The following is a 13,849-nucleotide window of genomic DNA, read 5'->3' on the forward strand; positions in this document are numbered from 1 at the left end:
CAAGTTTATAACAATTCGTCTCCTCGTACATTATCATCTCCGAAATCAATAAGAAAACAAATGCTAGTTTTTAGAAAGGTGAATAAACCGAAACAAAAGATGAGATCTTTCTCCATCAATGCGTAAATCTCACGATGATCTTATGCAACAAATAAGAATTTTCAAAAGAATGTGTACATGGATAAAGTAATAAAGAAATGAAGCTTTAGCAATTTTATGAGATGTGAATCAATAAGTTATAGATTATTAATAATCTTAGTCCTTAGATTAGATAAGAAGTTACTAATTCGTTAGCTTATTGCTTTTGGCAACATGTGTAAAATGAAAAGAAAAGAAAAGTAGAATAATTATAGTAGAGTGGGGTAGGGGGAAATGAAAATGCATTAAATCTAAAGAAATATGGCGAAAAGAAAGGAAGATGGAAAAGGTGACTGAAAGGAAGATGATACCTTAACACTTTGGTGGACATTTTAATGAATTTAACTGGTCCCACTTTGCTACGTGTCATCAGATCAACACATCGCTTCTGCTGGGTCTGATTGCTTCTGCTTCTATCCTCCACTCATTGTACTTGCTTTTGCTGGGGTCCACCACACTCCAACAAAATGCCAATTGGGTTCTTTGTTTTGCAGTCTGTACAACTCGATGATGCAGTGTCCGGTTTTGGTATGAGTGAGAAAGTGGAGCTGTAAGTCCATTGGGGTATTATTGGAAATTACTTGTTGGCTACATGGGTCAACTGAAAATGGCAACTTCCCACTTCAAAATCACTTTCCATAATTTACCCTTGGGTACTTCAGGGTTAATACTCATTTCATTTTCCATATACTTTTTTCGAAATAAAAATCTTATACAAACAAACTTTTATCCTATTATTGTTTTATTAAAATTTTTATTGTATTCCAACTACTTTTTGATTATTTTAACATGAAGAAGTTTTCAATGATATTTTAAATATTTAGCAACGTACGGCCACACCAATCCATTTTATAAATAAAGTTTTAAAATTATATTGATAAAAGTTAGATATCATTTTATTTGTTGATTGATAAATATATAAAGTCGGTACAATTCACTAATTCCAGTTTATACTATGTAATGAAAATATATTATATATAATCGAACTCATATGTAGGAAACGTATATCAAAATAAGCACAAAAATATACTCAAAATATATGTTGAAACATAAAGAACCTGAATTTAGACTGACATGTATATAAAAATAAGTAAGTTTTATATTATTTTTTTAAGTTAACAAATGGAAGTTTAAATAATCAAAATTGTATTGTATTTGACCCGACTCATATGTAGACATCGTACATAAAAATAAGCACGAAAACGTAAAAAAAATTACGTTAAAACGTAGACAGATTCAAATTTATACCAATATGAACATAAAAAAAATTAGTTTTTTTTAAATAACGAACGAAAGCTATAAATTTACATCGAACCATTGATCATCTTGAATTTATACCGATATATACATTAAAATAAGAACGTAAAAATTTAAATTTTTTTAGTTAACAAACGAAATTTATTAAGAAAATCATAATATATATACCATGAGGATAAACAAAAGTTTAGATAATGGAAATGGTGAAAATTACATTTTACAAAGTTCAAACTAAAGATGATAAAAATGACATTTTAAAAAATAGAAAATTAAAAGATATCATTTCACAAAGTATTTTAAAAAACATAAAAGGTAAAGTCGTCACTTTAAAAAAAATATAGGAATAGAAAATGTCATTTACAAAGTTTTAAAAACTATAAGGCGAAAAACTGTCACTTTAAAAAGTATATGGGGGGCAAATGTAGGTGGAAACTACACATTGCCTTTTAATATAGATATAATTGTATTTATACTATAAATATCTATTCGGTATATATAAACCGACGGATCTATGTCTATGCTTAAGCTACCCTTCAAATTTTTTCGCGTAATGAAAATTTTCTGAGAAGTAATCCAATGCAATGTAATTGTTTTGACATTCTATCCTTAAAATAATGAGTTACTCATAACATCTTATTTTGGATCTACCATTATATATATATATATATATATATATATATATATATATATATATATATATATATATATATATATATATGATTGATTCTGAACCAATCATTTTAGTTATTTTAAGAAAGTAATTAATGCATATTAAATGTTGAACATGTAATTAATATTCATTATATCTTCAACATGTAATATGCATTATATATATATATATATATATATATATATATATATATATATATATATATATATATATATATGACGCATTCTCAACCAATCAATTGAAAAGGGTACCATGGTAATTTAACATATAAATCATTTAATTAATTTTAAATGATAATCTTGTAATCATGGTAATTGAGATTAACAAGGAATTTGATTTCGAAAGCACCATCTATATATCGACCTAATTTTGGGAGGTTCTTTTTGGGATAAATTAAGATTCACACATAAGAAGTAAAGGATGAAGAACGCCGCCTTCGACTTGCCATCTCCACAGACGCATAACACCATCGTCGGACCACTACCGGTATCCTATTTTACCATTGTTTATGTTTCCTCTTTATCACAACCTTTCTTCTCCGACATAGACTATATCATAGACAGGGTTATCACGACGTCTCTTTCCTATTCTCTGATAAATTGTTGTCTCGTCTAAAAAAAGCGAGATGATATTACCTCTCTACCTCTCTCTCAATTCACAAAGTAAACCTTGAATCCTTATATCATATTCATCAAATCTCATAGATCAATCTCCATGGCTACTTCAGAACCCGAGATCTTTGTCTACATGGCTAAGCTAATTAAGCAAGCCGAATAATATGATGGTGTGTCAAAATTCTTTTTCTTTGATCTTTCTATTTTATTTATATTTCGCTACTCATCATACTTGGAACAAGGATTATCCGATTCATATTCACATTCATGTGATTTTTTTTTCCGATTTTATAATTGTTTCATATCATCATCTTGTTGCTGGAATGAAATTTATGGAGAGAAAGAGATACAAATGACTCAAAATTGATCTTATTCTTTCTACTTGATAGTCTTTTATATAGTTTAGTTGATTAGCACATACAAATTGCAACATGTATTTATAGTTTCAAACTAGAAGCTTACTTTGGGATCTAAATTGAATAATCCAGATTATGATTCGGGTTTTATAACTTGATTATCCATTGTACATATCAACTTCTACGTGTTACGTATGTTGATTTTTAAAAATTTCAATGAGCTAGAAAATTTATACCATTTTTGTGGTGTTAATTTGATTTTGAACTTGACAGCTTCATAGTATGGTCCTAATCTAACCAGTTATGCTTCCTTTTATGTAGATTAACATTTGTTTGACAGATTTGTTCCACTGTAAGCTTCTAATCTGACTAATTTTTCATATTCCTCAGATTCACTTAATATATTTGTTTCTATTTTAGTGCTTTTGTTTATTCTATTTATCATTCTTACGGTTTAATGTTGACAGAGATGGTAAAAGAAATGATAAAAGTTGCAAAGTTAGGTGTGGAAACTGATTGTGGAATAAAGGAATCCGCTCTTAGTGGGGTACAAAAATGTAATTCGTTCAAGGAGAGCTTCATGGTGGATTTTTTCATCAATAGAGTAGAATGAAGAATCAAGATGTAATGATCAAAATGAAAAAGGTATCAGGAGAGGATTATCGACAGAAGTGGAATCATAACTAAAATACGTTTTTTCTATATAATATCAATGTATATTTACTTGTTTTTCCTTTTACAGTATTAAAAAATAAGCTTGATTTTTTTACCATGAACTGACTTATATTATTATTGAATGAATTCTTATTATTAAATAATGGATTTTGATTCTTAAAGAACTATAGAGGCTGAAGGTGGCGGTTTGTGATGTTGATGGCGTGTTTTTGTGCAGGTATATGTCATGAGAGCATGGTGATGCAGATGGTAATCAATATCAATAAGAGAAAGTGGAAAAACAAAAAGTTTTAGACATTGTATTCTTCAAATATTCTTTAAGAATGATCGAATTCTTCACGAATTACAATCGTTCATAGTAGTGGTTTGTGATGATGATTAAAGCGAAGAGACAAAAAAATTTAGACATTGTATTCTTCAGTTGTATAAAAAATGTGGTGTTATAGAGTTAAAAAACTATATATATTCTTCAAGAATTACTTCATTCATATAAAATATTTGTGGTATTATAGTTAGAAACTTTAGTTCTTCAAGAATTCTTCAGTGTATACAATATGAAACATGTTAAACCATTTATTAATCATAAATTCTAAAAGAATATTTGATTGATTGTTATGTTATACTGATTATTTATCCTAAATTGTAAAAGAATATTTGATTGATTGTTATGTTATACTGATTATTTATCCTGGATTGTAAAGTTAAACAAATTATTTATCCTAAATTATAAAGTAAATATTTGATTGGTTATTAAGTTAAACAATTATTTATACTAAATTCTAAAAGAATATTTGATTTGTTAGTATATTCTCACGTTCTTCAAGTAAAAGTACTCTTCAAGAATTCCTTATTAATATATCTTTTAGAAAAGAGTTGAACGTGTAATCCATGTCTTATTCTTCAAAAATAATAACAATAATAAGAAAGAGTTGAATTTATCTCTTTAAAACGCACATGAAAAGTTAATTTTCAAAAACGTTATTTTGTATTTCTTAAATTTTTATTTGAAACTTCCCTGAAATTTTGGTTTGTTTCATTTAGTATGTGAAATTTCCTAATTTATTTTTAAACAAAATATCAAATTTACCCTTATTGGTTTTTTAAATTTAAAAAAGAATTAAATTTTCCATTTAATTACCATCATGCCATTATTCATCATAACCATTCATTTTTTATAATCTAATGGACCAATAATGGTCATCCATTCACACAATAATTGTTATTCACATTTAATCCTAACCTTTATATATATATATATATATATATATATATATATATATATATATATATATATATATATATATATATATATATTGATTCCTTTTGTTTAATCTAATCTAACGAACCAAATAATAGCCGGTTGATTTTGTACAAGAACAACACGATCGATTGGTAAAGAATTAAACATCTCAACAATAAAGATTTTTTGGATTTGAAGAAAATTATGTAACAAGTGTCATCATGAAAATTCAAACATACCATTGAAATTTGAAAGTTGAAACTATTCTCAAAAGATATGAAACAGAGTTACATTTGTATCCGCTTTTACTCTTATATTTCAGGTTAAAATACACTCTAGATCTTGGTTCAAATGTCATTTGTTGACTCTCTTTGAGTCTTTGTTATTAATATATATATATACAAGAATACAATAAATAAACGTGGTAAAGTTAAGAAATGAGAAATCCTCCATCATCACAAATACATAAAGGTGAGAATTTCGACCAATTAACTTAAAACGTATTCACTAAGGTGATAATTTGCACAAATTGCATTCGGATAGTCAATCTTAACAATGAAAATGTGTTTAGATGTCCTAACTTAAACTGTTTGTGCAGTCGTTAAACTACAAGGCAAACATGGTAATTTCTGGAAGCTGAGGGGTTGAAAGGGGAAAATTCTTGGAGCTGTGGACTAAAGCTGGAAGCAAGTAGAGGTTGGAGGGCTAGATTGGTAGTTAACTACAAGATTAGTATATAAAGCATTTAATATCTTATTTTCTAGTTTGTATTCATTCTGAAAATATCCAATGTTCAGAGCTCTGAGTATTCATCGTTTTGCGATAAACCCGAAATTTGTTCATAATATTTTCTTGATAATGATGTAAAGGTTCTTTGGTTTCTAATAATTGTTTTCCTTTGTATGTTTAGTTTTGGAAGTTTGCAACCTTTTTTGAAGTTGAAAAAAATGTTTTATCATGTGGGGAATTTCTCTTTGAAATTCGTATGGGTAGTCTCTGTCTTATTTGATAATTCGATCTTGAGTGTTCGTTGAAATAATTCGAAGGTCTTCTGTTTTTTTCTTTTCGTTTTATTATTTTAATAGATTGATAATTTAGATATTCGGTTATGATTTATTTTATTGTTTTTATGTACTTATATATTTATGGTTTTATGTTTTATGATTTACGATTTGATTTTTTTATATTAGATTAGACGATAAGATTTGAGTTATTGAGATAGTGAGATTTTTATGTTGAGGGTTGTCTTATTGACATAGTGGCGAAGTCTCATACATAAATAAATAATCTTTTTGAGATATTAATAAATTTTCTCAATCGAGTTTGGATACATTATATATATAGCCAAATTATCTCAATCAAGTCTGATACCACGTTTTGAAGAATTGTGTGGTTTTGTTTCATAACACGCTTCGTAAAAATAAAACTATAATTGAGCCGACTTGATGCCCAATAAATCAGAAAGGATATTTGTGGCTGTCAACTGTGTTGTTACCTTGTGGGCACAAAATAATAATTTATTCTAACACATGTTAATAGTCACTGCAAGAGTCTATAACCAAAATTTGGAAGAAACTTGATAATTTAGACAGTGGTTTGTGATTTTTTTTTATTGTTTTTATGTTTTTTTTTATTTCATTTCATTAACCTGAAACAGAAAAAGCACGACATGTATTCTTTCATAGAACTTTCAATGTTTAACTCATTCTAAAACCAGGAACAAGACTCGGCAATTTCTTATTAACAATGAAATTTCATTTAAATTCAGCAAAATACAGAAAACATAGACGACAAATAATTTTATAAAAAGTAAGAGACTTAATAGAAATATATGCACAAACATAACAAGTCGCCACCCAAAATAAGCATCCAACAAACACTATAAGCAAAAAAACGTTATTACCATTTTTCTCCAGAACAAAGAAAACATCTTTAAATCCCCTTTGAAGGGGTATAAGACATGAGCAGATAGACAGCGCTATATACATGTAAGCAACAACGTACTGATTTCTGTTGTTGAGATTCTTTAACATACGCACCCAAATCACCACGTCCAATTTCCCCACCACAAAATGTCCCCGCAAGTGTCGCATCAGGGAAGTTGTTTAAAAATGGTGAGCTGTCAATATTCGGTTTCCCAAAAAATGACTCACCCCGACCACAGCATGTGAAAACAAGACCACCATACACTTCCTTTTTATGCCCTCTACTGGTGCTTCCTTGTTTAAAACATTTTAAATTGTTGGAGACATCGGTGTTTGTAGATAACGCGGTGTTGGAATCTGAGTGGTAAAAGCGAAATAAATCCCCTGTTTTTATGCCAACGTCGCCTACAAAGAGATACTCCTGGTTGTCCCTGAAAAGGCCAAATTTTTGTTTTATTTATCAATTCAATTTGTAGACTAAAAATGAGCAAGAAGAAATTCACTATCTTACCCTAGAACTTCATGGAATGCGAGTGAAGTTACCCATCCCACTTTATCCTGCCCAATTGAGCATTTTCTTCGTTTTGTTACCCCAATGTAGAAAGTAGGAAACTGAATTCGATCTCCAAGCTGTCATAAATTATAAACAGATAAAATGAGATAGAAAAAAACAATTTGGAGACAAAAATAATGCATTATATGCATATTAAATAAGGGTAAAGAAGAATTTGAACATACTTCATCATAAACTTGATTCAAAATAGTTTCACCATCGATATTTTCACGCAACCCTTCTCTTCTTGCAGTGAGCCAGGTCATTGAATCACGGTGTTTCTCTCTAACAGATGCCGCCTTGTATGTGGGGCCCACAGGTGACAAACCGCTTGATAATACAGCATTGAAATGGGTTTCTACAGTGCCTGCTCAAAAATGTTTTAAAATAAATAAAATCCTAATGCAATAATCAAATCATGCATGAAAAATGAAAATCATCTATCTCTAAAGATGTGATTTTGAAGTTACCATGACGTTTGTTCTTGTCAACTGCAAATACCAAGGCAACAGCTGTAGACATGTGTCCTTCTGTGGCGCTTGTGTCCCTTGAACTTCCATTGCTATGTAGAAACTGGCAACCACAATCACCAACTATGACAGTATCTGGTGACATGGCAAAATCTACCAAAAATGAAAAGAAAAAAAAAAGATTAAAAAGTAATTATATTATATAAGTCTGTAAGTATAGCACTTATGTTTCTGGTTGCAACACTCACCCATCTTTTCCATAACAGATTTCATGCCTGCTTCAAAGTCCTGTATATGGAGGCATCAGAAATGGAACAAAGATAAGATTTTTTTTATGTATATAACAAAGAGTAACGACTTACACTGAACATTATTATGGCAGCAGGGGATCTACATCCTGAAATAGAAGTTGAGTACTCCCTAATGTCTATCACAAATTTGTCTATCATGACAGCTAGTGGTTCCTGATAACATGTATGTATCCTCTTGTTAATTTTGAAAGAAAGAGAAACATATCGAAGATGAAAATATGAGTAATAGAAGAAAATATAACTATAATGATGAGTTATATTAGCACAATGTTTTAAAATGTTAACCATCTTCTTCATTCCATCTAAAAATGGAGGTAAAAAATTTTAGAAGATGGTTCTAGATGCAATGCCTTGTTCAACAAAGATGAGATCATGAGATTTCTTGCCTCAATTTCCTTTAGAAGTGGAATTGCTTCGACTTTTAGCCCTGGTAGAAATCCAACAATCAGCATGATTGCTCTATTTGCACTCTCAGATAGAAGTAGAGGAACGCCTGGATCATCATCCTCTTCCGTAAGTTCCCACTGAATCTGTGGATTGTTGAAATCATTAGTTTGTTAATCCCAGAGAATCACAAGTACTAACTTGACATTTGGTAATCAATTTTACTTAGAAAAATCAAATTATGTAAGTAGAAGACAGAGTAAACCTCTTTGAATTCGTCAGAAAACACATCCCTTCCAATGATTCCAGATGGAACATTAGTAATCACTGGAACTTTGGAGCCTAGTTTTGCAGTAATCTGCATGTCATTCATGGAATCAATAAAACTCTCAAGTATGCAACAACGAAGTATTTCCATCCATTTTGAGGAATGGAAGACAACAGCATTCTGATTTTTTATGTCAAGCTGATGATTGATTACTTGAAAATTGAAATTGATATTGTTGCAGAATAACATCAAACACCAGCTCATTCATGGTTATAAAGTTTGATGTAGTTCATAATTTTACACGGGAATTTGAAATTCTACATCAATTTTGTGGAAATGTAACAAGTTTGACATCCAATGTAAAAGAGTAGATTTTCTATTTGTGCTGGAGTGTGGACGAGGCCAAAAGAGATGAATAACATACGAGTTGGTGAGCCTGGTGCAAATCGAACAAAGGACCAACAGAAGCAATGGCAAAATGAGGACGAATCGGCTCTGATAGTACTTTATTCAACACGTCTTCTACAGCAACCTAATGATAATTGGGGAATAACATTAAAATTGTCTAATGACACGATTTCGGTTATAGTTAATGATGCTTATAAATTTTAGGGCTTGAAATAAGGTACCTCGAGAGAAGAACTAAAAGAACAGGAAGAGGAGAGCTTGGGCCGACAAAGGACGCGATCGCAAACGAGGTTCCAGGAGCGGCTAACGCAGGCAGCGGAGGCGAAAGAGAAGGCCGGAAGCCTAGCGACTATGTTTTGAAGAAGGTCTTCGCCGATGAGATCAATTGTGGCTGCGATTCCACAAGGCGGGGCTGTCCGCGATGTCGACGGCGATGCCATTGCGGTGCTTGATTGTGCTATTTTGCCGATGGAGTGGTGTTGTGGGTTTCGTACACTTACCTCTACCGCCCGTTAGCCCTGAGGTGCACCCAACCTGTTCGACTCTTATCAGATCGGTTCAAATCGGTGTGTTAGATATTTGAGGGTGTTTTGAGATTACTTTTTTCAATGTTAGAATTTTGTAACTATTGTATATAAAAAATCATTTCAAAATTTTTTTTTCATTAACCAAACATTTTTTGATTATTTTTAGACTTTTTTGAAAAGTCAAAATTAAAAGTTGTTTTAAAAGCAATCCCAAACACGTTCACCACAATTGTTGAGTCTTATTCGGCCCGTTAAAAAACAACGTGGGCCGATATATATATATATATATATATATATATATATATATATATGATGCAATGATATTTTGTGAGACATTGGGATAAAATCTGGACTATTCATCTATCATGATCTATGAATAAGATTAAATAACATTAAACATAACGGTGAAATTTTTGAAATTCTATCAAACTTTTGGATTAATGAAAGACACAGAATGGTAGTATCATAACTTTGTTTTTAATTGATTTGCAATCGTGAGTCAAACAAATTCATTCATTCTTCACGCACCGGAAAACTCTCGCCCTCCAACAAACCCAAAAAATCATCATTCTTACTGATCTGCAATCCTGATTTAAGAACTTACCCGGATTCGATTTCCTTTCATTTTGATTCTGCTTCACATTGCTCTTCCTAAAATCACTGAATCGATTCGATTTTGTTTATGAATTGTTTCTTCAAAAACCCTAAGAATCGATTATGATTCATTCTCATTTTGATTTTCAATAATTTGATTCATATTTTAAATCGTGATTATATTTTTTTCATCAATTCAAAGTTCGTTCGCAGTAAAATTTTGTTTCAAATCTCTCAAGAAAAACCCGAAGAAACTGATTATGATACTCATTCTGAAAACCACAATTTCATTCTACCACAAATCAAAGCTTGGATACATCTGATTTTGAATCTCTTGATTCTATTTTTTTCATAAAAATGGAACAATCAGGTAAGATGGCATTAATATCTCGTTTAGTTTGTTTTTATGATTCTTATTTCGATTTTGATTCTAGATATTTTATGATAATGATTTATAAAACACTATTGTGAAATTATGTACTGTAGCAATTTATTTGTTTACTACACCTATGGTTAGTCTTTGATCCAACTTATTGTAGCTAGGGTTAGCAATAAGTTTTAGAATTTCAGAATCTTTGATACCAAATGTCTTATATAAATTTATTTGACCCAACTTGCCAAGTTGTCTAATCAACTCGGAAATGGGGAAAACCAAAACAACTCGCCTAGTTGACCAACCAACTCGTCGAGTTTGCCTGAGACCCAACAACTTAATACATTAAGCACTAAATCCATAAGGACATGGCCCCAAAACATAGATTTGACTTCCTTAAGCTGGGAAACCACGTAAAGTTGCCAACGTTACGTTTATGCATGTCTAAATGAAGCTCTTAAGATTAAAATGGACTTAATAATTGACTTAATGCATGCATGACACCAAAATCCTCATAAAGTTTGCACCTTTAAGCTCAGGGGTACCAAAATCAACTCAGATCTAAAAGAACAAACCCTTCACTCAATCATCATCCCAAAAAGAGGCTAAAACACAACAAAACCCAAAATGAGGAGATCTAACCATCTACAAATCAAGGTATGAACTTGATACCTTAAAGTGACTGCAAGAAATAGAGGGATTTTGCAACCAAGACTTCCTTTTCCAAGCTAGAAACTTCAAGATCTTCTAACTCCTTCACAATGTACAAAATGGACACCAAACTTCCTTCCAAGGCTCAAAAACCTTGACAATGGAGGCTACAACTCGTTTTAGGGTTTTGATATCAATGGAGGCTGATAAGGAGGCCATAAAAAGGACTTAAGGCATTTAAATAGGGTGTAAGTCCCTAAAAATTAGGATTTCCTTCCCAACCACCAACTTGCTGAGTTGAGGCACCTCAAATCGTCATGTTGGCTCATTTAATCCCATGAATCATCCATCATTGTCACACCCCCAAACCAGGATGGTGGAAACCTCTGGGGGTGGATGACTTCATGAACAATATCACAACATAAAGTATAATAGTGATCAAAGCAAACACAACCATCATAAATATAATTTATAATGGTACATTGTTTCTAAGTACTGTATGTTTCAAAACCAATTACATTATGATGACAAAAATGAATAGTATGACATCGTAGCGTCCCATCCTCAAAAGTCTTGTGACTACTTGTTTGACGGTTTCCTGATAATACATGTAGTTTTGAAAAGTGTCAACAATTAAGTTTGTGAGTTCATATGAGTTTTATATGGATAAAAATCTATAATTCTTTCCTTATAAAAAATGATATTATTTGTTCCCAGAAAATCCAATGTTTTCTTAAAATGATTTGTAGTCTTAAAACCCTAAGACCAAAAATGTGTAAGTATTTCTATACTTAAAATAGTATTACGTAGTTTTATTCTTATATAAAACCATTTAAACGCATGTTACCCCATAAACTAAATGTATCATTGATTTCCCATGTGAGTTATTACAACCATGCTAAAACCGAAGTTGGCCTGCTGCGACGTTCTTCAAGTGTCGGAATGTTAGACATTTGTCACCCCATACCTACCGGTCTATTTATAGTTAGCAGCTTAGGTGCGGGATTGTCAGTCTCGTATACATTTATACACAAGTATCACGCTCTCTTACCGAGATTCTGGTTATAATTTTACCGAGATTCTGGTTATAATTCAGGAATTTAGTGTGTACTCTGGTAGGTACAGTGAAGTCTTTGTCTCACATAATTGTTTCAACAAGTTTACGTTTTATTGTAATGAAAACTCTTGTATGTGTAAATATCACTTTTCCATAGTATTTACATAGTGTATAAGGATTATATACTTTTATATAATTATTTGTTTTGTCCCAAAATGTTATAATAGTGATAATGACTCATAAACTATATCTATTATAGTTTATTATAAATATTTCGTTGTACATATATATATATATATATATATATATATATATATATATAAGTTAACATGTTTAGATGTTCATAAATAACATATATTATACATCTAACACAAGTATATGAACTACTAGTATGATAAACTCATTTTTCTAGTTTTGACCTTTTTACGTCACCAAACAGTAAATATTTAATTATAAACTTTGTAAAATTTATTTTTACCTCTTTGTGAAGTTTAAGTCAATCTAACATTTTTGTGTTTTATACAGCATATTTTAGGCATGGGTTCTAGTATTATTCTAAAATGGTAGAGATCATGAGTGTGTTGGGCGGAGAGAGAAATGTTGGGAGAGAGGTGACACATTTTGTCTCTTATGGTTTTTATAAAAATTTCTAGCCCTTTTTATTAAAGTCTTGTACTTTTATAAAAGTATAGTGTAATAAGAGAAATTTATAAGGTTTAATAACTAACAAAAATATTGTTATTTAATATTATTAACAATAATATTAAAACCTTATAATTTGATTATTTCCAATTCGTTATATAAAATATGAGTGTCAAATCGTGGCAACTTTCGTTTTCTTGATGTATGACATTTTTCCGGAAAAACCACCGGAATATTAACTAATACTAGGTCATATGATGTTTGAATCGTGTTTATGCATTTGTGAACACGTAAACCTCGTGTTATGAACATTACCCAAGTCCCGATAATATTTGTGTATTTTATCGAATTACTTCGTTACGATAGTTTATTTTTCGCAATAAAAGCGTTTATTTGATAATAGATTCAGAATAGCGTACGTAGCATTATAATGTTCAATAATACATTAGGGATGTTACAAAAATCACATTTCGCCTTTTTGACCTAATATACACACAATTGACTTTTTATTAGAAAACCCTAATTATTACATAAAATGATAGATTTTTAAGTTTTCTTTTTGTAAAATCAAATCCTTGGTATTTATAATTAGTGTCATAACATATGTCCAAAATAACATATTTTGACTTACATCCCACAAAATGGTGTAATATCGTAGTTATAACCATTTTTGCTAGAAAAGTCATATCATGTTCATAAAAACCCTAGTTTTTATAGTTTTGTTTTCATATAGCAT

The 13,849-nt window shown here is 30.5% G+C and overlaps 1 protein-coding gene across 1 annotated transcript; it reads right to left on the reverse strand.

Annotated features, from left to right (window-relative positions):
• Nucleotides 1-6,748: 6,748 nt before the first annotated feature.
• On the reverse strand, nt 6,749-9,833 carry LOC145083209 (F-box/LRR protein). Its single transcript, XM_079023365.1, has 10 exons — nt 9,491-9,833; nt 9,286-9,393; nt 8,859-8,951; nt 8,596-8,739; nt 8,261-8,362; nt 8,147-8,186; nt 7,899-8,051; nt 7,614-7,795; nt 7,387-7,505; nt 6,749-7,306 (listed from the first exon to the last, which is right to left on the reverse strand). The coding sequence occupies exons 1-10, from the start codon at nt 9,707-9,709 to the stop codon at nt 6,883-6,885; spliced, it is 1,584 nt and encodes a 527-aa protein (XP_078879491.1). The 5' UTR covers nt 9,710-9,833; the 3' UTR covers nt 6,749-6,882.
• Nucleotides 9,834-13,849: the final 4,016 nt, after the last annotated feature.

Source organism: Lactuca serriola, chromosome 1, assembly GCF_051521515.1.
Source record: "Lactuca serriola cultivar US96UC23 chromosome 1, Lser_US96UC23_V15, whole genome shotgun sequence".
NCBI classification, from domain to species: Eukaryota; Viridiplantae; Streptophyta; class Magnoliopsida; order Asterales; family Asteraceae; genus Lactuca; species Lactuca serriola.

Bases quoted from the DNA above. Each gene is read 5' to 3' on its own strand.
- LOC145083209 (XM_079023365.1), bottom strand. From the start codon at position 9,709: ATGGCATCGCCGTCGACATCGCGGACAGCCCCGCCTTGTGGAATCGCA. The intron at 8,363-8,595 runs GCAAGAAATCTC...ACATGTTATCAG, and splicing joins CACTTCTAAAGGAAATTGAG to GAACCACTAGCTGTCATGAT. The intron at 8,052-8,146 runs GTGAGTGTTGCA...CATTTTTGGTAG, and splicing joins ATCTGTTATGGAAAAGATGG to ATTTTGCCATGTCACCAGAT.